Raw genomic sequence first — 26,515 nt, 5'->3', positions numbered from 1 at the left:
TACTGAGCTACTTGTGAGGGGACAGGATGGCCTGGCCATAGACTACTTCCTAAGCTGAAAGTGGTGCCCATCAGCACCATCCAAGTCCTCGCTCACCAGGGAAAGCAGAGGGACCTGTGCTCTGTGCCAGCCAACAGGACTACATGAGGGCCACAAACACAGCCTTTCCAGTTCTCAGCAGATGCTGGGTCATCGTTCTCCATGCAATCCTATCATTTGCCTTTGCTGCTGAACCCCGACCTGACTGGCTGACTCTCACCCCCTGCTATCTGGGCCAGAGCCTGGGTTGTGCCCCACGATGCGGGCAGCAGGGCACCGAGCCATGCCTGCAGCACTCTGCCCGCTCCCCGGCCCCTCCAGCACCTGGAGCCCAGAGATGACACTTCCGGAAAGCTCTTGGCCCCATCGAGGGTACAGAACACTCCCCAAGGCATTATCTGCCGAACAGCCATGGCAAGCGTTCAGCTACAGAATTACTGACGGGGTTAACTGCAAGAAGGAATTAAATGCGCTCTGCGTATAGCAGAGGGAAGCTAATGTTTCAGATGTGGAAGCAAGGCAGGCCACGGTACTTTCTGTAGTTAATTTGCCTCTCTCTTTCACCAAGTTTCCTCGAGTGCCTCTTTTCAGCTGCAGCCCAAATAAATATTCTATACTTGCCAGAGCCTGAAGAGGATTTCATGGTTAGAACGTCACTTGTGATTTATTGCCTGCTCCTAGCATGTGCTCTATAATCCTCAACTCTGTGCACTCATTTTATAGTTCACTGGCAGTGCTCTCTGTTACACACACGGCACTAAGCTCATGATAAACTGCACTCTGCCATTCCCGAGCACCAGATGTCACTTATTCTTTTATTTTTAAGGAATTGTACGGATACATGAGTTGCAACAGCAAGAACAACCAAGAAAAACTGCCGCCTTTCAAACAAAAAAAACCCTATTTTAAATATAAATGCTAGCCTGGCCTAGCGCAACAGCTCACATGTTGGCCACCAAGACACACTGCAGGACAAAACCAACATAACTACCACAGGTGCTCAAAAGCAGCTCCTTGCTCAACAGGATTTCCAGTGCAGAATGGCAGCCACCAAGGAGAGGCTCCCAGCAGCAATCTCCTACAGCGGCCGCACTGAGGGCTGCCCCAGGCAGGTGACTCAGAGGGAGCCCAGGGACAGCACGGCCACACGGGCTGGGAGGAGAGGCAGACGGGCACTGCTATCACCCCATTCACCGGCCAAAAGCCAGGCAGCAGCTGCTAATTCTCAGTATCAGCGCTTTACAGAGATTGCAGTTTTATTTCCACAAGGTTGCAAGGCACTGATCACTCACTGCAATATTTTTTTTTCCATCAGAGGTAAGTGAACAAATACAAAAATCACCTGGGTCAAAAAGCAGGAATTCAACGATTGGACAAAGCCGCAGTACGCAGCACTACCACTGCTAGCATTTCCCAGGGGGATGTATTACTTCTATGCCTTCAAACAATTTCTCTGAGAACTCCAGCTCGCAGCATGTGAGCAAGTGTGATCCCTGTGCACAGGTGAACGTGCTGCTCAGTCTCTGATGCACAGAAATACACTGAAAACTGGCACAACCAACATATTTTTTAAACAGCAGACTGCTAGATTATCTTCTTAATGAGCACATCCTCTTCAAAACAAATCTGCTTTCCACTGTACCTTGATTAATGGTGGTATCTACTTGACGGCTAGTTATCAGCATCATTTCAGCAGTTTATCCAAGAAATATTTTTGGCTACAACAGCTACAGTTATGCACTGCAACATGATTAGCCGAGCTGTGCAAAAAGCCTTAATCAGAATGATGAGTTCTCAGATTAGTGCTGGCTCAGGTTCAAATTGCAGCTCTGAGCAACCAGTATTGTACTTGAATTTTGCTCATGTTTATAAACACTCTATACAAGAGTAGGGTTGTCTGGATCTCTGCAAACTCCATCAGGCTGCTGCTCATGAGGTATTTTGAGCCTGAGCCTGAATATCTGGGATAGTGCATATTTCACAGGGAAAGATGCAGGGCACTTTCCACCCCAGACTAAATCAATCTCACGGCATCAGGAACATCAGACCTTTTCAACCAAAGCCATTTGTCATAAATTCCTCAGGGCAGAGCAGAGGCTGGGAATGTACTCCCAGAGCTTCATGCAGTGATTTCTAATGAGACGGTAACTTCCACAGCACGTTCAAGTGAACAAACAGACTTGCAGCCACTTCGAGCCATGCAGGGATCCACGGGACTGTCCTCCTGTTTCCTCCTGTTTGAGAGGAGGCTCCCTACGCTCACGCTCACTGCTCATCAGAGCAATCAGGCTGCTATCCTATTCCCTCGTTGCTGTCAGGCTGCAAATCTAAGGCAGCCAGGATCGCACTTTCCTCTCCTCCATAATTCAAGCAGCAGCCAGCAGGGGAGATCCTGAGCAGATCTGAAACGCTGGTTTTATCTCAGCAGGGCACTAAGGCATTTTAAATCTTCAACTGTCACAGGAGAGAGAAGGAAAAACAAACAACAAGTCTCTGCTGAGCTCCGATGGAATAAATGATGCTGTTGGGAAAGGTAAAGTCCTAGGATTATGCCCATGAAGAGAATTTATAAAAACTGGTGGGTAGATATGCAAGAGAAAATCTCTGCACAGCAATAAGAATGTTTTCAGGCTTCCATCCTGCAGACAATTATGGACATATTAAAGTAATAAGTATCAGTAGCCTGCAGAAGCCAAGGAGGTATATGTACCACAAATGCAGGATGGGTTCCAAAACTCTTTAGGATGAAGTGACGTTAATATCAGAGCGAGATGTTATTTCCACAGTGAACATTCTGTGAGGCACAGATTCAGATCGGTAGCCTTGGGCTCCAGTAGCACTGCTGCTCTTTAAAATAAGTTTTTAATAATTAGAGCAACAGACATAAGTCGGGTTGCATAAGGTGCCTTTCAACTGAGAGGACTATGGAGGGCTTTCTCACTCCAGCTGAGCAGAGCTACTTCCACCCCTCACCACATACAGCTGATTTTGTCCACACTTTAGCGATGACACTGCATCACTGAGGCTTCTGCAGCACTGAAGAACAATGCACGTACTTATGTTCTTATTTAGTGGCAAAGTAATCAGTGTAATCATAAGCTGAAAATGTGGGACTTGCTGTCATCACCAGTAAGTTAATTTTGGTTAAATCTTTAAAGGCAAGTCCTGATTAAAAAAAAAAAGCTCCAATGCTTTCAGACACACTCTGACTTACCTGCCTCTCAAAACAAAGAGCACAGGATAGCAGGACCTGCTCTGTATCACAGAGACGAACTCCCTCAAGCTCCACATCAGGTAAAGCCACAGCTGCACTTTGCTGTTTTGGTGCCTCAGCCTAAGTTTCTGCTGCAAAGCATCAGTGCCTGCAGCTGTGCTATCGTTCAGGAGCAGAGATGCTGATCTCTCAGGTTACCTACACACGTAATGAGATTCATGGCCTCAGGTACCTCTGCGCCCACATCTCCAAAACCCTCTGAACATATGCAGTGGAAGCTCATATGAGCTCAGTACAAACCACAGCAGCAATGGGCACTTCCCATGAACCATGACGTTGGTAGCGCAGTGCTGACCTGCTGCACAGTGTGTTACTGGCTAGCAAGTCTGCCAGCAAAGAGACCCAGATTCACAACCTCACTTCAAACTGAACTGTTCAGACTCGAGTGAAGGGCAAAGCTCAGTCGGACAGCTCTCCCTGCTTTCTGCTGGAGCCATGCTGCTGTGGCAGCCTGATGGGACCCAACAGGAAAAGCAAACTGAAAGGACATCGACTCTGCAGCCACCTGGTGGAAGGATGGGGAGCTCTGGCCACCAACCCCTGTGGCCGCAGTGACAGAATTATTTTATCCTGTGAAAAATGCACATACGGGCCATTTGTACAACTGGGATCGTGCTCCAGTCCCTTCTCCTTCCTCCTGCCATACCTTTTACATCTTCTCTGGCAATTTAAAAAGCCACATGTTCTCCCAGCAATGTCTGAAGTAAACACAGAACCACAGAGTGGTTTGGGTTGCAAAGGACCACGGACTCCACCTTCCACTAGAGCTCCAATGTCTCCTACTGCACTGAAGATATCTTCTCCCTCCCTCCTATCATCAAATTGTCACTGTCAGACAACAGAAGTGTAAATAATAACCCACGTATTCCATTTTATACACTAACGTACAAAGCTTAAGCGAAATTAATATCACTGTTCTCTTACCTGATATAAACATTCTCTCTGGTTTGTACATACAAGGTACGCACCCATTTCCTCTTTCATCAATCTATACATATCTAAAATGCCAGCATCCTTGGGCAGAGATTAAAAACCAACCAACCAAAATCTGCTGTTTAAAGACAATTTGCATATGCTCTTTACCTTGAGGGCTTTCTGTGCAGCTTCACTTGACCCGATAGCAATCAGGTTTGGTCCAGCCATGCTGCAAAAACTCTTCAGATGCAAAGAATCATGAACAGGGACTGTGGAGACAGCATAATCCTGTGTGGGAGCAGAAAATGGGTGCTATCAATATTTTTAAGCTGTCCTATTTCCTTAATTATATTGAGACATTCCATAATTAATTGCGTTTTCTACAAATTAACAATAGCAATGTATCCCAGAACACAGTCTCAACTGCTTCTTCTACTCATACAGATATACCCCTCTGGACCAGCTTGCCTAGTCTTGTGCACCAAAGTAAAATCCAGGGCGCATTTCACACAACACTATTATTGCAGCTGTGAAGCAATACATTACATTGTGCAATTAAATGGCACGTACATGAAAGCTCTCTAGGGACCAGCATTAAGAACAATGTGCTGACAGTTGAGAACATTAAGAGCATGTCAATACCCTTTCAGCCTCCCACTACCCAAGTTACTTTTATGCAACGATCCCACACCTCAGATCCAACCTCAGCATACTATGCCAGAGGATGCTTAAACTTTCTCATTTTTTTCATTAATTTCTACCTTTTTTTTTTTTTTAACAAAAAAAAAAGCAATTGTAAGAAAAGCATTTACAAGTATGACAGGCACCTTAGCCAGTACAACTTCTCACTTGGCTCAGCAGAGGACAGCTTATACTTCCTGTAGTATATCGAATCAAATCAACCTACAAACCTTAAATGTGTCAGCCAGAATTTCTGCCCCACGTTGATTTGTCCGCTTGGAAAGGCCTACAAAAAATTCTCTGCCTAGAATGGAAAAACAAAGAACGAAACAATTACAGATTTTCTTTCTTTTAGCAGCTCCAGTCAAACAAACTGATTTCAAAACCAGGCCAACTTTAGAGACAATCTGAGGCAACTGCTAACAGATATGATTTCCTATCTTTCTCTTCTTAAGCTGAACAATAAAACTCAGTTCAGGAGTACGCAACCTGCAATCCCAAGCTGATAACGTAAAGCTGTTTATCTTCTTCCACACAGCACATTTTGCTGGAAACACAAATAGCCTCCCCTCCTAACGCCCTGCAGTGCTCACGGAGCCAGGCAGCAGGAGAACAGCTGGGCTGGATTAGCACAGCTCTGACGGACCGCTTCCCCTTCCTCTGAGGTCTCCTCTGGCCTCCAGGCAGCTCTGCAGGCACTCTTAGACTCCAGGGGAAATGGGCTGGCACAGGACCTGCACCACATTAGGAAGACCTTCCTCCTCGGCGTGCCACTTCTGGGACCCTCCCTGTCCCCCCGTGACCTAAGACAAGCAGCCAGCCTGCCGTGATGCTGATCAGAAGGAACAGGCTCGTTCGGCACAGGTGGGAGCAAGCGTATATGCAGCTGATGTGAGAAAATGCCTAATGGGTTTAATGACATGAAAAACACTGTCAGTATCTTCACCCTTGAAGTCAACCATGCATAAGAGTTGTCTAGCACATGACATCTGGCAGGCAACTCTGCCGCTTTCTCCGTAAACTAAAAGGCATTTTGTGTTTTTGATTCACTGAACCAGTGACAACTGCCTGCATCAAGCTTCACAATTCCTGAAAATGAGTCTGTGTGAGCATAGCTGCTTGTAATAAGAAATATGAAACAACTGCAGGCAGCTGACTATTGAAAGCATGTTTCTCATTGGCACTTTACAAGCTAAAATAAAATCTGTATGCACAGTACCGTTCTTTGTACCGTGTGTACTGCTGCTTCATTTATTCAGGCATTAGCCAGGACATTGAGGGCTGCACTGAAAATTAATCTCTCCGCTACCTACGTGACATTTAGCAAACAACTGATTTAACAAGCCATACGAACAACACTTTATTATGCAGACAACAGATAGCATGCTGTCTTCTAGGCAGACAGAATATTTAAACAGCACATTTACTACACCGTACCTGTAAATAAGACGTCTCCACCATCCAAGGTTGCATTTTCATCTACCATCTCTACCATGTTGAGGTTAAGGCTTTCTAGTACTCTCTTCATGGCTTCAACCTATTCAAGAAAATGCTGTTTAGAGCACACTTTGCTTGTATCGTTGAAAAACTTAAAATAACCTATGTGAAATATGTATCTTTAATAAAAAACAAAGTTCTTTAGCAAACCAATAGCCAACTTGACAGCAGAGCCCCTCATCCTTCACCCACCACAGCTCCCAGACCTCCTGGATGGGGTGCCAAGCACCCAGGGTCGAGCCATCACCTTTGTACAGAAACCACATCCAGTGGGGAGAGAGAATGGGTCCAAAATGTATGTTAACTCCAGTTCTCCTGCATAGCAATGCTCTCTCTTGCAAATGCCTGTCCCTTAGATTTGAGCAGGAAAGAGCGCTGCCAGAGGAGTGATGTTCTCTCCTTCTGCCACACTCAGGCACAAGACACAGCTCTGTCAGCCACAGAGGCAGAAGCTCTACTGTAGGTCTCCCTTCAGTCAGTGAAAGAAACTGAGGTCAGTAAATATTCATTTTCTTTATAGTTTCCCAGCTCTACTGAGTGCCAGTTCTCTCTCCAGCCTGGAGCTACCACACCAGAGAATGTCAAGACTTCCCACTTCTGTGTGTTGTCTGTGCAGTTGTTTGCTGCTTTGCAATCTGCTGTCAGGAGGTAAGGGGTGCACCAGGGACATCATCTTATCTTGGATTTAATTTGCTCTCTGGAGCTGCCTCTTTACCCCATTCGCACATCCCAGTTGCTCTAAAGGCAAAGCCCAGGACAGCCCGAGGTTGAGCAGGATGAAGGCAGGTCCCTGGGCCACTTGTAGAATGCTGATGAGTTATGCTGAAGGCAGAACCACGTGTGCTCTCTGACACCAGCAAGATGTCTTTTTCTGACAGGAGAAGATCACAAGAGAAAGCTCCCAGCAGCTGCCAAGCCAGAGGCTGCCCCTGCCTACTGCCTGCATGTGGCCTATGCAGCCACCCCAGCACCTGGAGGACGCAGCAGGCATTTCAGCCTCCTGCCACAGACCACCACTGTGCTTTGCCCTGTAGAACAAGTGACCACATGCCTTGGCTAATCCTGGTTACCAACACAAAGAAAAGACTGCTTCAATCTCTCCATGACCCATTACTACAGGTGGCTGTGGAATACATGCAGCCATGTCCCTCTGTGCCAGGCCTCCAGTCATCTGTCTGAGGCATCTACAGACCACAGCGCTGCAACAACGTGAAACACTCATGCTGCCCTAAGAAGCAACCAGGACGCAGTCAGCAGGGCACCTCAGCAGAGGTTAAGTGCTGACAGGGGGGAAGGAAGCAGTGAGAGAACAGGAAGGTGGGCACAGCCAGCAGGGCTGAGCGCACCCCCAGCCGGGTGCTGCACACAGAGGTGCCTGCAGCTCCCTGGGCACACAGCACTCAGCCACATGCTGTTAGCAGCCCTTCTCTTGGAGAACCAATTGAGCAAAGCACCCAGCAGATAATGATAATGGAAGGTAAATGCTGACTTGGGGTTTGTCGTTTCAGACATACGTTTTAATTACCAGATGCTGATTACAATTTAACCACCAGGCTACGTCAGAGATGCCTCAAATTGTTTCCTTATTTAATTTGCAGAGGTTGATGCAGCTGCAGCACAGACATTAAGGAAAGTTATCACATCAAAGAAGTTGTCCCGAATCACAGAAAACTGGTTTAATTTGCTCTGCGATTGTTCCAGGTTTTGAAGATATACATATATATGATGCTCAAGATGATTTTCTCCAACAGTTGTGCTCATTTTAACTTCTGAAACCACATTTAAATTAAAAAAAAATGACTGCCATATAAATAGTTGGATCTTTTTTCCACCATGGGTCTTAATGGATTCACGTCTATGGCTCCATCTTTTGCAGAGCTTTTAAGCAACCAGTAGAAATGCTGAGAGACTTAATTGGAAAGTAATGTTCACACGGCTGGTGACATATGCTAGGAATAACTTTCAGTATCCACAGCTTGTGTGAAATAAATAAGAAGTCTCAAGTTACTTTTTTGTTTGTTTGTTTCTCTTGCTTTCTATGGGAAACACCAGGATCTTCGTTCAGTAGAAGTGGAAAAGGAAAAAGAAGCACAAAGACGACTGGAGGGAAGACCTGACATTACTGAAAAGACTGCTGGGAAAAGAGAATTTGTAAATATAGAATTCTGGCAAAACAAAACCAAAACTGAACAGCCCTTCTGCCTTTGCATACAGCTGAGTTGCCTGTACAGGGAGAGCACAAACTGGCATCATCCCTACCATGACGTTTTTAGAGCAATACTGCAGCCTTGAATAGGTTCTCCCATGCAGCGTGTTCAAGATAGATGTTTGCCACCAAAGACGCAGGACTGCCTTGGAGACTGAGCATCCCACATCACTGAGGGACAGGGTTGATAGCTACTGAAGTCCACACAAGCTGCTTGAGTTTGTATCTCATTACTGCAAAAGGGAATTGAGAGCACAGCTCCATCCTTGAGCCTTCGTGAAAGCACTCCCAAACCAGGAAGGACTGTATCACTTTCAACACAGCTCCTACCTGGAGAAAGCATCAAGATGGCATCTCTAGCTACTGAGGGACAAGTGATTGCTACCCTGAAGTTAAAGACAGGGAAGCAAGGAACAGGTTTGACCTATCCTCCTTGCATTTCATTCTCCCAAAAGAAGCGATACCAGTTTTTATGAAGCATGGCCCCTTAAGGCATATTGGTGCGATTTTATAAGGAAAGAAAGACAAAGTCACAGAGTTAGCTTTGATTTTGAACAAACAACAACCACCTCTTGCTTTTTTTCCCAGGAGAAAAGTGAAGAAGGAGGATAGACAAAGTTCTCTGTGAAGCCACGCTACCCGGGAGACAACAGTAAAATACATTCAGTATTTAGAAATGAACTGACTACCAGCATATTCACAATGAGGAAGACTTACCATTTATATTTTCTTCAAAGCAGACGAGAAGAGAAGTCACCTTCCCTCACTACATCTCCTTTATTTGAAAAATAAAACCCCAGGTAGCCGGAGTTGTAGCACACAAAGAAAACGCTCATCTGTATCGTTTAAGATTTCTGTATCGTATTATCTCAGGTCGGCTTAAGGTTTGTAACACAATATTGGGTTTTATTGTAAACGTACCCATTAGTACATCGGTTGAGTGTTAAAGCTTGTATGCTTTGTGTAGTGATATTTTTTCTAATAAGCACATTCCTGGTGTGAGACGGGATGTGTCTAATCCATAACAAAGCTGATGGAGAGACAATGGACTTCAGCCAGCTCAGTTCTGTTTCAAGGAAAGAGGACAATAACTGCATTTGACATTTATAAGAATCTAATTTCCTCGTGCTTTACAAATGGAGCTCATTACTCTCCAGACCGCCGGTTCCACCAATTATTGTAACTGATGTGCCGGGATTTTTCCTTCTCTATATTAGTATTTGATGCACGAATGAAGGCTGTTTCCTTAATTATTTACTGGTACTCTGTGCACTAACCACATTATGAGATTCATGCAACCGACAATAAGAAGGAAACGATCTTTTCAAAGGACAGTGGAAACAAGGAAATGACTTTGCAAGAGGGGCCTGAACCCATCACTGAGCTACAAAGCACGGGCTCGTTCCAGCAAGAGCACCCCAGCAGGAAAGCTGCCTGGTTAACACCTGGGCTGGGTGCTGGGACATAGGCAAGGCGTTCCCAAGGCCCCAAAATGCCACTGAGTGCAGGGCCACAGCTGGATGCGGGCAGAAGCTGTGCATGGTACAAGCAAAGTATTCCTTAACAATTGCAATTACCCATCTGCCTTTGTCTCCGAGCATCTGAGCTTTTGGTGAAAGGGGGAAGATGCTTACAGATCTGTTTCGAATGAAAAGATGCAGAGAGATTCAGAGAGCTGCAGATCATCCAGTGAACCAGATATTAAATTAGGTTTCTAAAATCAGAGTTCAGAGTCCTCTAAAAGCAGAGTTCAGCTTTAAGTGCTAACAGCTTGGTTCTCTGGAGACCACAGCCTCCACTAAAAGGCCTCACAGCCCAAGAAACACTACTGCATTGTCTCCTGAAATTTTACATCCAGCATTTTCTCTGGTGTGGTAAATCACAATTATTGGGTTTCAGTCTCCACTTCATTGTCTTTTAAGCTATCATTTATAGCTATGCAAAGCAAACGTCAGACTCAGTCTATGCAAAAGTTAGATTGGGATATCTCTGAGGTGACTATTTCTGGAGCCATTAGTTCTGAGTTCACGAAGTGCCACTGTCAATATATAATGCATTTTTCAGCAAGTCTCTGAGCGAGGAATATAAATAGAGATGGACAAATCTGGGGCCAGGAAAGGGTAGACTTCAGCTCTGCAAAACCAGATACCAGTGTTGGTCATGATCCAGATCCTAGCCTGTCTGCATCTGCTCAGCTGGGAGATGAGGGAAGTCAGTCTCCTGCTGACGATAAGCACTGTCATTCTGGGTTTGCAGAAGCTTCAAAGAAAATAAAGCAGCACTGTAATAGTTTTGAGGGTTTTTGAAAAGAAAAACCAGCTACTGGTTGTACCCGTGGTGTATGCTGATCTCAGAAATCAGTGGGATGTGGGTTAAGGAAGTTTCCAACTCCTGCTTCCAGCTTTGGTCCCTTCTCTGCTGATGCCAGAAATGGCCCTGGCTCTTGGGATGTTAGCTGGGAAGCAGAGGAACAAGAAGATGCTCCAGTGCTGCTCCTCCAAGCAGTTCAAACCACAAAAGCAATACGTGCAGGACAAGTAATGTCAGCTCTGTCCCAGCAAGCAGGCCCCAGCACAGCCTGGTAAGGACACCCTGTACCTGCTGTTACAGCCCGCGCCAGCAGAAGAACTGCAGTGTGCTTTGACAAGGGATTCAGGAATCTCCTAGAAAGTAGAGGGTAACAAAGATGATAAAGGGCCTGGAGCACCTCCTGAATGAGGAAAGGCTGAGAGACCTGGGGGATGTTCAGCCTAGAGAAGAGAAGACTTAGAGGAGATCTGATCTATGTTTATAAATATCTAAAGTGTGGGAGGCAATTGGATGAGACCAGACTATTTTCAGTGGTGTGTAGTGATGGGACATGGAGCGATGGCCAGAAAACTGAATATTGGAAGTTCCACATAAATATGGGGAAGAACTTCTTTACAGTGGCAGACAGCACTGAAACAGGCTTCCCAGAGAAGTTGTGGAGTCTCCTTCTTTGGAGATATTCAAGACCCATCTGGACACCTACCCCTGTGACCTGCCGTAGGAAACCTGCTTTAGTGGGGGATTGGACTCTATGATCTCTAGAGGTCCCTTCCAACCCCTGCAATTCTGTGATTCCCCTTTCTGTGAAGTGAAGACCTGCAGCAGCCAGCTGCTCAGCAGCATGTTATGGGATGACATAGGGTACCTGCTCCTGAAGCATCCCTATGGATCCCATCCAAACATCACATCTCTGACAACTCTTCAGCAGCATATGAGGAGAGCTCCAGACTGGCACATCTCAGGAGGTCCTGTGGCCATCTCCTCCCACAGGTGCCCCATGTGCTTGCACATATACTCACATGCACCGATGCAACAGGCATCTCTAATCTCATGCCCACTCTGTGGCAAAGAAACTGCAACAGGATGACTTAATAGCAAAAAAACAAATAATATGGATATCTGTCATGAGTGATATTACAGGATTTCAAATCTTTATTTAAAAAAATTACACTTGGAACCTGGCTGCCTTAAGCACTTTTTCACGACAGCCATGAAAATAGATTTATGTAGATATAAAATGTAAGTGAAATGACCAAAAATAATCCATCAAATTTCTACAGACATCAGATGAAACACGTTGTGGAAGAGCTCTACCCTTGATCACTGTCACTCCATTCATCTGCAACACCTTCAGTGTAGTTACACTTGTACATACAGTAAAAAACACAACTAGACTGGATACCCTTGATGTCGTGCTTTTGCAGCTAAGCAGAACTGAAGTGCATGAGAAAACACTACATAGCTCACCAGCACTAAAGTATGTCTGCCTCTGCCCTTTCTCTTAGAGCACTTGAAAAGTAGGGACACCAATTCCCAAGGCAGGAGTCAGCAAGCTGCTTACTTGCTAGAAAAAGGCTGAAATTTCAACCCACACAGCAAGTAGAAATAATTTCAATCAGAAGTAAATTGTTAACAGTGAAAGAAGATTGCTTAAAAAAAGATGGAGATTTAAAGTCACTAGGAAAACAAAAAAGGCTCACGAAGATCTGCTAGGCATAAAATCAGGTTAGTGGAAAAGTTTAAGCAGCATGAATGCATTGTCACAGAAAAAACAGTGAAGATTTTGCTGGATAAAGATGATGACATGAAATTTAAGTCGTACGCTGGCATGCTGAGAAAGTAACGTTCTAAATACTTTCTGCTTACAATTACAAAATGATCAATTGTTAAAGGTTGCACAGAGAAATATCTTCCACTCTGCCTGGACATGCACAGTGGGCCAAGAATGCACCTGGATAAGCCAAGCATTCATTATCTCCCAGACACTCAATATCCCATAATACCCACAGCGGCTGCCAGCTCCTTGTCCACTGTTGACCACACGCCATGTGCCCCATTTCACAGCTGAAAAGTATTTAAAATTCATGAAGCCTGTTGAAAGCTCGACTGTCACATTCTGCTCATTCCACAGGGTATGGGAAAGCCGAGCAGAAGGGACATTTCAGCTGGGGCTATTATGGCTCTTGAATAACCAATATTCTATTAAATTGCTAATAAACCCACTTGAAGATAAGTTGATCACAATCAAACCATACAGTAGCATTCCTTTCCTTTAACGCCGAGTTGTCAGGTTTCACTCTGTACTGTACTACTGTTTCTGTGCCGTTTGTTCACGACTTGACACCGAGCATTCACGATGCTTACTTTGTCCCAGGCCATCTAAATGCCCCATTCTAAGGAGGCTGAAAGATCTTTGGCAAGGATAAAACTCTGCTTATTTTAAGGTAGGGAGCTCTTTTTAAAGGAAAATCTACACTTAAGAAGTAAAAAATAATTACACCTCAACCGGGACTATTGTTTTTCTTTGTGTGTGTGTGTGTGTGTGTGTGTGTGTGTGTGTGTAACCTCTTGAAGGGGTGCTCACAGTTTGAATACAGCAGTAAATACCACTGGGGCTTTCTGCAGAGGAGCAGCCTCTGGGGCTCCCATGCACCCCGTCAGCTCGGGTCTCGTCTGCATTTTCCTTTCAGCAATTCATTTCCTCCCATCTTCACTTGAATCTTAATTTTATCAAGGAAAATAAATATAAAGGACTTCTTCTAAAGACCCTCTAAGAGTGTTTATTTTGCATTAAAACAGATTTTGCTGAGATTCCTCACAGTTAATTGCCAAGATGCTGGCAAGCCCGCTACCGCCTTCTGATCTTGCTGGGAGCATATCGTTTTGCCAAGAGGACTCCAAATCTTGTAACTTCTAACACTGAGAAGCATATCCACCTCCTTCTGGGAAGAGGATTTAGAAGTTTCCATTTATATTAGGTAATGCTGCTCTGCTGAGAAGCAGCTCCCACCCAGCTATGGCCCAGCAGGGTCCGCTGGTAGTTGTTCCCATCCAGCTCTGAGCCCTCCTGCAATCCAAGGATTTCAGCTATGCAAATGGCAGAGGACCATCATCAGGAAGATCTGTCCTACCTCATCTGCCAGCTGGGGAGCCACGGAGAGCACCCAGTGGTTGCTACCAGTTCCGTGCTGCCATATGCTGAGGATAGGCAGCGAGGAGAAGCAGGGTCCCAGGAGCCAGCCCAGCTGGAGGAACAGCAACCGTCTTCACAGGCAAAGAAAATGTTTTTGTTCACCTCACATTCACTCAGTAACTGGCCTTTCACTGAGAAACACCCCTTGTTATATGATAAGGAGGCCACAGGCAGAGGTTATACCAATGCAGCAAGCAAAAGTGATTGCCCATTTCTGGCTGCTCTTCCTTGAGCTCAGACTGACAGAGGCAGAGGAAGGGCCTCATACATGCTGCTCTTACACAGACTGCCCATCAGAGGCTTACAGCAATTGAGAGGAAATGAGAGTAAAACAGTGAGCACTGAAACAAAGAGCATGCAAGAAAACCCAGCAGTTGGTACATTCCTTCTGTAACTGCATGCTTTTATGAGGTAGGAACCCTCCCCCCATGCACAACTCCCCAGGGCTCCCCAAAGCCACCGCCAGCCTTGGCTACCAGCACTCTCACCACCCACTCCCACAATCGAGGGTTAACTGCACATACAGGCAACAAAACATCCAGAACGATGGATTTATCCATAACAGACATCTACATACTTGAGAAAAGGAAGTTGCCACCTGACTTTCATTCACACAAACCCGAATGCAGGACCTGAACCCTGGGCAGGCAGCAGAGGATGAAAGCCTGACCCCACTGAGGTCAGAATCCCTCCAAAATGCACCTTTGCATTTTGTATCATAAGTGCAAAAATGCCAATCTCAGTGATCCTACAAGGAAGCTGCTTCCAGGGCATGAGAAAGCACTCCTTTTGCCACCAAACAAGCTCCTACCTACTTCCTCGCATCCTGAGGCCATATTCTTTAATGGTGCTAAATACTGTGTTCAGCTGAAAGCACAGGGAAAACAGAAAGGGGGTCATTATGTTTTTGAAAGGAATACATTTCTTTGACACATTTGCAACTGAGTTACTGCTGTCCTACTGTATAAACATCTTTGCCTTTTCCAAACATAAAATACAAATGGATTTTAAACAAAGGGAAACCACCATGCTTGCTTTAAGTGTACAGAGACGGCCGAAAAAATGAAGAAAAGCAAGATGAGCTATGTAAAGGATAACCTTTTAAAGATTCTGCTTAATAAGAGCTCTCTAGATATGCTTTACATGAGACTCCTGATCCAGTCATGCTCCTTCAGAGCGAGCAAAGCTGTCTCCCTTCATGTACATAATCCTGCTCACTGCACTTTGCAAGAGATGCAGCTTCACAGACATCCAATCACTCAGTCTTGCAAACCAGTTACTTTGGGAAGGGAAATATCTTCCTACAGGTACACATTAGAAATGAGGGTTTAAGCTATGGTATTATTCAGTAAGAGCTACTTTAAAAGAGGAGCAAGTTCAAAAAGAACATAGCCAAACTGTACAGGGCTAATTGAACGTGATGACCCACGCTTCCTAATCACACCTCCTGTACCTGAGTCTCACCACATCCATGCTGGCATGCTTCACAGAGTGGCCACGGTGCTGCTGATGAGTTGGGTGCCAGCACACCTCAGCTCTGGGGACACGACCCCTGCTCAGAGCTGTGTCATGAGTCTGCATGGAGCCCACTGCCACAGCACGACTGAGGAGAGGTGGAACAGGAGGCAACAGCCAGGAGGCAACGATGCAGGAGATGGTGTCACTGCTTCAGCCAGCCTGCCTGATGGCTTTTCCTTTCCTCCTGCTGTGCTACATAACCTCACCGCCATGTAGAAATAAAGGGAAAAACTGAGATGTAGAAAATCATAACAAAATGGAAACGATTAGCTCACCAGCTGCTATCAAACCCGCCCGAGGTGTGGCAGTAACCTAACAGCTTGTAACAGCAGCGCTCCCAGACAAAGGCAATGCCGGAGCCACGCATACCTGCAGGACCCAGCGCAAATAAAAAGTGAGCTTCCTGCTGGAGCAGGGAAATTCATGGAAAAGTTAAATGAAAACCACTCCATGCATTTCTGCCACTGAGGAGCTGAACAGCATGTTTCCTTGGTGGTTGGTTCTGGTTTCAGCTACAGGGCTGGGAGCGACTGTTGCTCCAGGGGAGGATGACACTGCTGTGCTGGGCAGCCGAGCCCATGAGGACAGCCTAGCCTGGGAGGAGGGTAACAATGCCTGCACCACAGGGCAAGCAACTGGAGACTGCTGGCAGCAGCTGGTGTAAGGATGACTGCACATGACTGCAGCATTGAGCCCCTAGCACGACTGCTGCCAGCATCCTGGAGATGAAGGAGCCCTTAAACTTCCTCATTACATACCATCAAGAAAGGCAAAGAGCTTGAGAGCTCCACATTCACTCTTCACCATCGCTTTCAGGAAGAACCAGGGAGAAGCATACGTCACTCAGCAAAGGCTTTAGTTTCTTCAGTATGAGGGACCTGGGTCTGCTGCTCCTGCAACTCCACATCACAGAAGTACGGATCCGTGTGTTAAGCAGTGAAGTGCAAACTTGGAAAAATAATGATGGCTATATTCTTTCTAAATGCTAGAGTATTTTTTTAAGACTCATCTCTACCTACTGCTGAATGCTTTTGATGCACTACCAGTGGTAAGGGCTTGAGGGGAAAGTTAGGGAGCCTGCTTCCTTATCCATTTTGGTGGCAGAAAGAGCTCTAAGCGTAGTTACGCAACAGTGAAGAGAATAGGCTGCAGAAATGTGTGCAGTCTGCAGGGTCAGAGCAGGAAGATTACGATCTTCTCTTTAGCCTGTTTATCTTGTGCTTCAGCAGCTTATCAAGTTAAAAGGAAGGTGAAGGCAGCAGGCAAGGCTGCATCACGCACCAGATGTTTTCAATACTCACTTCAGCCCAGGGGGACAAACACAGCTTCTCCATCAGCGACCACTCACTGCAGCAACCAGGAAGACGATGCTCCCAGAAAAGCTAACGCACAGTCTGCAGATACTAATTTATGAAGGCATATTATCTGGTTCAGAGTACAGATAATTCTCTATGCTCTTGCAGTTACACGTAAAGCGATGAAGCAAAATTCACCAAACAAGCGACAGATTTAATAGACCAGGAAGATGTCCCTCATAAGCCAAATCAGTTACATAATGAAGACAAAGAATTATTAACTTCCACAAGCACTATTTTCTCAAAGCTAAAATCATTATATGCCGGATCACTAAGCGGCAAATTTGCAAGCTAGGAATCAGTGGTGCCCGGGAGCAGTTCTACGAAAATGTGAATGCAGCATTTCTGGGCATTTAGTGACATGTCAGAAATAACACCATAGAATTACAGATTGGTTTGGGTTGGAAGGGATCTTAAAGATTACCTGGCTCCAAGCCCTGCCCTGGGCAGGGATACCTCCCACTAGCCTGGGTCACCTACAGCCCCATCCAACCTGGCCTCGAGCAACTCCAGGGATAGGGCATCTGCAGCTTCTCTGGGACACGCCAGTGCCTCACCATGCTCATAGTAAAGAATTTGGCCCTAACATCTTATCTAAAACTCCCCTCTTTAGTTTAAAACCATTACCACCCTTTGTCCTATCACTACAGACTGCATCATGGGTAGCAGCTTTCATTCCAGCTGTAACACAGAGAAGAGACCATCAACTGGTGGAGCAGGGAGTACTGCATGGGACTGGGGGAACCCAGCCAGCTCTGCACCTGCTATGCCACTGCCACATGCTGGGACTGTGTCCCTGTACACGGAGAGTGGCCAGCCAGTGCCAAGGGCTCACAGAGCAACCACAGGCAGGAGGCCACCACTTCCAAAACCTCACTCAGAGCAGGATTCTCAGGGCTCAATCTATTTCTCTGACCAGCGGTAGGATGAAAAGATGGTTTCAACGGCGCTTGCAAAGCCCTACACAAGGAAGAGGAATTCAATAAAAAGGTTTGACAAAATACAGTATCTGTAAGAAGAACGCAGATGAGTAGCAATGGTTGAGGCATGGTTGGTGTTCTTACTTTGAGAAGGAAGGTGATTCAGCATTGAGGTAACTCACAGCAGGCAGCTCAGCCCACAAGGGATGCTGGCCAGGGGCTGGAGCCGGGAGCCCACTGTGCAGCAGGAGCAGCCGACCCACAGCCAGATGGCTCCACTGCCCGTTCAGCGAGCAGCAGGGAGAGAGCAGCCGGGTAAGGAACGGAGGTGCTCCTTCATTCACAGCAGTGATGTGATTTAGAGTCTGAGCATCCCAATTTCTTTTACAGCTTTTTAAATTGCTGCCACACACGTGCAGACATACATTCAGAGAAACCAACGAAGTGCTAGGTTTACTACCGAGGGGATCAATTTTCTCTCTGTGGACAGTAGAAGGGCTCCCTGAGGTTACATGGGCCAGGCAAGGTGCTTATGGACACGTGACACGCCGCCTACCTGGCACTTCTGCTGGTGCCCAGGGACACTGCACGGCGAGGCCTGGAAGCAGGAGGAGCAGCTGAACACGGAGTTCACTCTGGAGAGGCGGGGGCAAGGCAGCCTGGGAAACACTGACGTATTGTCTTTCCATTACTGAAAATTACACTTTGTGAAACGGCATTAGATCATTTTAAGAGGTTTATATAAGGACACCGAAAAACAAGTCCTTTTGCAAAATTGCCTTTCTTTTTTTTTTTTTAAACATCTCCCTATTTCCACTCTGCATCAAGATGTGAAAATCCAACACGCGGCAAACCCAGCACTCCCAGACAGAAGAGGCCAACCTCAGCTCGAGTTAAATCTTCCAGCTGTTCCCAGCTCCTTCTCTTCTCTCCATCAGACAGGCTCATAGCGCTGCCTTAATTACTTGTTTAGGAAGGATGTGACATGTTCCAATTTAATACATTTAGCTCTTCTTAGAGCAAATGTAGAATTAAGCCTCAGTATGCACTTGACAGATCTCTTAGCAACTGGCGTGCAATCGGCCAACAATGGATGATTCACAGTTTTAGCAAGAGTGTGCAGAACTGCCTGCCAAAAATCTGAATAAACGCACATTGCTAGACACTATGGTAAAGTGTACCCTGATCTCTTTTAAACTATTATATCATAGAGGAAAGTTAAACGGCACACATTCCAGCAGCTCGTCGGAGTCTGGAAATACAATCGAACTGTAACATCTTGATTTTACGATAACCGATACTTTTCTGAGGTTATTTTCACTTAATTAGAATAATGGTACCTTTCAAAGAGAACCGCTGAAGTCCGTCTGTTCGTGTAAATAGGAACTGCCATTTCCGTTCCCATCGCTCTGAAATAGGAAGAGGAGAGCCTGGAGGACACCAATTGGGTCATTTATTCCAGGTCCCGCTGCAGGGTCAACCATCCTCTCACCTCCTTAAACAGCTGCACAACCCTTCAGGAGCAGAGGTGGATGGGGCATACTGGGTTTGGGGCATGGGGCATGGCTGTGTTTGCTTCACTGCCCATAAAAACACGCCGAGGATCAGGCCCGCTTCCTGGTAAGGACTGCTGCTGCTACAAAAGCAAGGTTGTCAGCATTTCTACAGCCAGATTTCTGCCTTTGCTGTCCAGTTTCACTCCATGCTTTATACCTTGCTTTGGGACAGTTTTCTTCGTGCACTCCACGTGGGCATCATAATAAGCGAAAACAGACTCAAACAAAGCCTTTACAAAATCCTATCAAGAGCAAACAAAACAGGAGGAGTGCTGTTAGGATTACTTCCACATCGCCAAAGCACCAGGGACACACTGCAGCCCTTCCCTTTCTGACACAGCCACGATCAGTGAGTGCAGAAGACACCTCTACACCTCCCTTCTCCCTCACCTGCCCCACAGCTGCAGGACAGCTGGGCTGGGCGCCAGCCCTAAGCTGGGTCTGGGTGTGACAGTCCCTCCAGATGGGCTCTGGCTGCAGCCTAGCAGCCCGCTCACCAGCCACCCAGAGCCCTCACGCTGAGGGCAGCTGCCTCCAGCAGACCTCTTCCAGGTGATGCAGATGTGCTTAGCGAAATAAGCAGCTTTCTTTGGCACAGGAGAGCGGAACGCCCGGGCCGGTTGGCAGAACTCTAGAAGGAGAGCTGTGGTCAGGGGAAGGAATGTGAGCACACTGCTCTGTGCTGCCTTAACAGTGGGGTAGTTGCAGGCTTCCGCCTGTGAGGTTGACAGCCCTGCAGAGCAAAGGGAAGGCAGCAGGGGGGTACAGCAAAGCATTAGGGAGGTGCATTAAGCACAGAAGCACCACAGCTGAGAGTTTCTGTAAACGCACAAGGATGAAAATAGGGCAGATTGAAGAGAGGAGCAGGTACAAAACAGAAGGTGCTTATACATTTCTTGCTCTGTATCAAAGTTTCCCACTGACTCTCAGTGAGACAATACAAGACAGACAAATCAGAGCCCAGGAGGTTTTTCCATCTACTTCCACAGGACTGGATCGCAGGGCTGAAAAGAACGTGAGCAGTGGGGCTGCAGGAGGGCCGGGCGCTACGGCTGGAAGTGGCAGTGTGTGACCTCTGCCTGCACAGCCAGCATTGTCATGTGCTCAACAGCGCACCGCTGCACCTGGAAACCAAGCACTGATTTTGCCTATAAGCAGGTGAACCCCCGCAGGAAGGCGGGCAGAGGGATATAACTTTTCAACCCAGCAGGCCTGCGGCTCGGGGAGCTGCAACGAAGCATGCTGCTGACGTGAGACCCCGTGTTGCAGGAGGCAGCAGAGCAGGACCGGTGCACTCCTCTCTGACCGTACAAAGGCAGTGGGTGATGGCGCCGTGAACCCACACCTTCCCCCACATTTTCTACAGCTGTCAGAGCACTGCAAAACCAGGACCAAGCCTGCATTCTTGCATGTTGTGATAATCAGCTGGGGTTCGGAAAATCCTTCGAAAAATCTAACGTCCTGGCAACTTTGCAAGGCTTCTGAAAAAATAACAGTTTAACATCTGGAACAAAAACACTCCAAGGAAGTCCAAGAGCAACACGGTGCAGAACATTTTCCCCCCATAGCTGTTGCTGTACAGCACTTCCTTGTCCCCAGCTCGCTGAAACTGGAATGTTTGCAGCAAGATGCTGAAACATTTCGTTGGAAGCCATGCAGGAAGGTGGAAAGATAAAGAGCTATTCATGCACTTGAACATTTTTTAATTTTCTGAGCTTTGTTTATTTTTCTTCCTGTCCCATGAATTTCCTCAGTCATTTAATGCATCTTAATCTTCATCAATATTTAACTCTGCAGCACGAATACTGCATACCTTGTGTTTCCCCATTTAACTTGAGAGCAAAGGGGGGAGGGTGTGGAATGGTCCACGAGAAGAAGAAAAACAGCCAGTTCTATAGGAAACTGCCTTTCCTTTTTCCACAAGATGTCCTGGAATGGAGTCAGGGAGAAGGATGAAAGAGAAAGGTGGGCAGCAAACACATGGTGCTGCTCAGAGCTCACTGGTGTCGTGATTTAGGGCGCTCTCCTTCCTGCCTCTGGGGGCCCACATTTCAACCTGGCTACATCAAGGCTAGACATATTTCTCAGGGATAAACTCAGCCCTCAGCAGAAATTAGTGAGCAAGAGCCGTTCCCTGCAATAATAAAAAAATGCAGCATCATTCTCACTGAGCTATTAGCTTTTATAAATTGCATAAGTAACTTACGACGTAGTTACATATTAAGCATATATACATATACACACATATGAAATGCTTTCCTTTCAATTGAGGATATGCATGTTTAACAAAGCTTTGCAATCTAAGAAAAAACCCATCAATGTCAGCATTTCCTGCAACAGCAACTTCACACTGCCAGCAGCAGGCAGGTCTGTCTGAAGCTGTCCCAGGCAGAGCAGCACTGTGGCAGCCCTGTGTTAGCAGAGATGCTCTGCAGGATGCAGTACTGCACCCAAGGCACCAGCAGCAGGTGAGTGATGGCAACAGGACCCACATGCTCACTGCTGCAGCGCTAAAGGCAGCACAGTGTATTGTACATTTGCATCCAGCAGCGGTTCCAAGATCCTAAGGCCCTTGAAGAAGTTGTGTATGTCTTCAGCTCAGTCAGAGAAACGAGACAGAACTTCACTATACCTTGGACAACAGGAATCAAATTAGATCTGAAATATATCTCATTCCAGTGCACTGCTTAGAGGATTTACGGCATGAATCTCAGTACAGTAAGCTTTCCTGCAAATGGAACTCAGACCTTGTAGAGCACATGGGATTATTTCCAAGAAATGCCGCTAACGTGACAGGACAGCAGAATCAGGCCTTGCAGTGTCTCCAGCTGTGAGTGCACTCAGATGCGAGCAATGCCACATGGTGCCCATGGTGCAGCCCCAGCCACCTTCAGGTCAAAGGCAGAGCCAGACAAAGCTACCTAGCAGTTCTCAAGTACCACAAAAACACGGAAAGGAGAGAGGAGCTCTGACAGCTGCCGGTGGAGAGCTCAGATTGCAGGACCAAGATTTAATTACATCCCTCTTCCTGCTCACAGCGGAAATCTAGAGTGGCATCAACAAATACTGGGCACGTGGACAACAGCTTTCAAGCGCTCTTGCAGAAGTTCTCAACTCCTCCCTCCCCCTGCATGGCTCAGGGCTTCGTTACGCACCATGAGCACATATCCCTGCCTGAAGGGAGCCCGGCCGTGGCTGAGAGCCAGGACCATGCAGAGCGTGTCTCAGCCATCGAAGACTGAATGAGAGACACAGCTCACACTGGAGAAGGACCCACGCTCACCACTTCATTGGTCTGCGAACAGAAAACTACCTGACGAAGCAAAAACAGAACCTAAACTCAGACCAGAAATAAAGCAAGCAGTGGCTTTCAGCAGGCTCCTGGCGGCTCCGAGTGGAGATGCTAGATTTTCTGATGGTTTATTTGTTCATTTAAGATAACCTCTTCCAATCAGAGCAAACAAGATAAACAGGCACTTCAGAAAGAATGCAAAAATACTTTTCAAATTTAGCCTGGAATGTTTTCTGGACTCATGAGATTTGCCTAAAGTTTTTATCTCTTCTCTTCCCACAAATACAAGCAAAAAACACCAAATCTATTCACTTGTTTCAAGCAAAAATAATAATAATAAAAAAATGTTTGTTAAATAAATCAATACACAGCTCTTATCTCTGCTGTGAAACAGAAGTCAGAGCTACAACCTGGTCAGTTGGGTGCTCCAGTGTTTTTTGGGCAGTTTTTGAAAGAGCTTTCTTTAACATAATTGTGTGCACACTGAGCCAGTTTCTCCAGTGGATGCTCAGCAGGAAATAAGTACATAAGGCATTTTATTTTTCAGCTTATTTCACTGTGACATTACATTCCATCAGAGCTAAGTAAAAGTTCCTTAATGTTATCTAATAGAAATGTCCACTCTGGACAACACTCAGCAGCATCCAAACTATACCTCATTTTAGTCCCCCTGGGTTTCTGAGTTTCCTCCAGCCCTGGACTACCCGGTGCCTATTGCCATGGCTTGGTGCCCTCCATCCTTTCACAGAACCTGGACACCCTGTGGCAGATAAGATCAGCACTACCACTCAGAGCTGATGTATCACTCCATGGACTTCACCTGCAGACACACACCTGCCCTGGTCTGGACAGCCCAGACACACAGACAGCCCATTCTAGCCCCTTGCTATCCCTCCCATCTTCCCCCAGTATCAAACTGGGATCTTGCCTGCTGCATTTTCATCCCACCCCATCTGCTGTAGCTAATCCCCCTGTTTTGGCAGCTGGATGCCCAGGGGATACCTCTGCATTTTCACTGCTGGACTACATAGAATGAATTTTTAATTAAATGGCCTTAATGAGTAAAGTCATTCAAATTAGGCTTCATCAGCAAGACAAAACCCCAGCTGTCTTTCCTAAAGGATATAACGAAGCACAGTTTAAAATACCTGGAATCTAATTTTAGCACAGCAGAACAAGTGAGCAAAATGAATCTGTGAGGTAAGCAGGGAATAACTGAAAGAGGAAAAAAAAAATCTTTAAGATCTTAAACAACTGGGCAAGTTTTAATCAACGCAGCTTTCACAGAGACTGTCATATATGAGCTGTTTCAAACAGTCCAGAAGGCTCAGTGCAGCCAGTAGCAAGGTTGCAGCTGGTTTCACAAAGGTTATCACTGTACGTTCAGTTTATTAAAGGAAAAAGGTGCAAGAGCCTTAGAAAAGCACCTCCAGGAAGCACACTGTAGCTTCATGGAAATGGAGTAAATAAAGCATGCATCATCAGCACATCCTCAACATGCTTCTCATCTCTCCTGGATGAGAGCAATACCAGGAGCTTCTCTTGTTTAATCCGCAAGAGAGATTGCACTTGGTGCTGAATGACTCTTCACATCGACTTCAGTGGGAATAAACTACCCCGGATTTCAGGAGGAAAAAAAAAAGCACTAACAGAAAATTAATGAGGTACAAACCGAGTTATGAATGGACCAAAGAAAAACTCTCCCAAAGCTACTTCCTGCCCTGCTGTGACAGAATGCATGCCTTTTAAGGCCTCCCCCTCTCCCCCTTCCCTTCTTTGGGCAAAGCATTATTGTACCCCGAGACTTTCCCCATTTTTCTAATCAGTTTCCATTATGTCCTTTCCCTTTAAAGTTCCCCACTGTTACAGCTCCACCGGGAGTGATAATGCTGAAAACGGCAGCACAGGCTGGATACGGCTTTTAGAACTGTCTTGAAACAGAGCCAAGGTGGAATAAGTCTGCTGGACAGGGGTTAATGCTCGGCTCCCTGCCTCCAGTGTGGGCATCTCTGCTTTTGCCCAGGCAGCTCTGCACAAGACAAAATGGAAAGTTTTAGAGCAGAGTCTAGCTCAGGTTAAGGAAAAATCCTTAACTGGCAAGTTTAGAAAAGGGTGTTATGAACCAGGGGGGCCGGGTTTCACCCCCTTCAAACCGTGGGGAGACCCCAAAGCAGAGCAGAGCCAGCCCAGTTCCAGCACAGTGAGCTTCCCCCATGTCCTCCTCCCCTACAAGAAGGAAAATGATGCAAGTTTGCTTTGTGTATTCATTCTGTTGCTTTATGTTCAGCGTAAAGAAAGCCAATGCCTTCCCCCCCCATGTACACACACTTTGCTGTTTAGTTATCATTTTACTCATCTTCAGATATTCCCCTCAGCTGCATCCCCACCTCACCACTTTGCACTAGCAACAAGCACCAGGCCAGCCTTGGAGCTGGCTGGCAATCTCATGAGACAGGCTCTCACAAGAATTTCCTGCTTCTGGTTCAGCCAGACATACTGCAACAACAGACGCTCTCGCGGTATTTTGGCACTCCCATCCCTCCTTCAGGCCAAGACCCAGGAATGCGAGTAAAGAAAACTTTTAATTTCTAGAATTTTAAAATAACTCAGCTCTTCTCTCTGCCACAGTGGCTGTCTAGGTGGCTTCCACTGAGATGAGCTGCATTGGAAGCTACGGTGCTGTAAGTATCACCAGGAAATTTGCTTCTCAGAAAACACCTTGGTCAGACACTGCCACAGCAGGATGTCTGGGCAGTTTAGTCCACAGGCATAAAAGTGTTATGGAAAGAACAAATGACTCCGGTTCTCCCAGCACAATGAAATGGGTTTTCATGAGCCCTTTGGTTCATCCAGTAAGCACTTCTATCAAGATGACCTAGTTGGTGAGAACTGTGTAGGAGCATCAAGCAAGACCTAGAGATCTTTCACGCACATTCCTAATGTGCAACCCATGAGGGAATGAGGAAGCCGGTTTCCACATTTTCCAGTCTCTTTGAATTACAGTGCAAGCCCGCACCACACTTGGACAAGGCTGTTTCTGTGCAACTGATGGCTCAGTAAATATTTCAAATACTTGCAGACTGTTACAGCCCACATCTGCACCTCAGGAAGCATCTTTCTAAGCATCACTGCTGGGCCAATACAGTTCCCACCAACTGATCAGCTTCAGAAAAAGCCTTGCTGGAAACGCAGAACTCAGACCATGTACAGATGCCCTCAGGAACATCTCTCAGCATGTTAAGCATCACCTTCCAGGTCAACCTAAGTGCATGCTCACGCTTCCAGCAAGAAAAAAAGATAGGCATGCTGGACACTGGAGAGGCTGCCTTTGTGAAGGGCACTCCCAGCACACTGGCAGCTCAAGTTTTAGGGACTGGTTTAGCAACTGCAGCCAAAAATTCTCAATACAAGCTCCTAAAGCTGGGTTGGGCCTCTAAATCATGTTTAGGTTCAGAAGCAAAGGGCCCTGCCTTTTGAGATGCTGCGCCTGGACTTCCCATTCCGGGCTTTGGCTGGGGGTCGCAGGATGCTTTCCACTGCATGAACAGTTATTCAGGCATGTTAAAACACTTTTCAAAAAGACAGCGCTGCTGATCTCATCTATGAGTTATCACCTACACTGCTGCCTGTGCAGGGATGAGGGTAATGCCTGGCAGCAGGCAGCGTGTGAGCTCTTCCTCTGAAGGAAAGCTGGGGTTTGCAGCAGCAGCCCCCTCAGACTCTGGTGTAGTCCCCCAGAAGCTACATGACTGCGTCTGT

At 46.4% G+C, this 26,515-nt stretch overlaps 1 protein-coding gene across 1 annotated transcript in view; it reads right to left on the bottom strand.

Annotated features, from left to right (window-relative positions):
- Positions 1–26,515, bottom strand: part of DDAH1 (dimethylarginine dimethylaminohydrolase 1) — a 50,108-nt gene that overhangs the window by 10,226 nt on the left and 13,367 nt on the right. The window contains exons 2-4 of the mRNA NM_001396492.1: positions 6,347–6,446; positions 5,140–5,213; positions 4,397–4,516 (exon numbers count right to left, since the gene is read on the bottom strand). Coding sequence (NP_001383421.1) covers positions 4,397–4,516; positions 5,140–5,213; positions 6,347–6,446 — 294 coding nt within the window. The remainder of the gene's footprint in view (positions 1–4,396; positions 4,517–5,139; positions 5,214–6,346; positions 6,447–26,515) is intronic.

Source organism: Gallus gallus, chromosome 8, assembly GCF_016699485.2.
Source record: "Gallus gallus isolate bGalGal1 chromosome 8, bGalGal1.mat.broiler.GRCg7b, whole genome shotgun sequence".
Lineage (NCBI taxonomy): Eukaryota > Metazoa > Chordata > Aves > Galliformes > Phasianidae > Gallus > Gallus gallus.
This window is presented reverse-complemented; position numbering and strand designations above follow the sequence as displayed.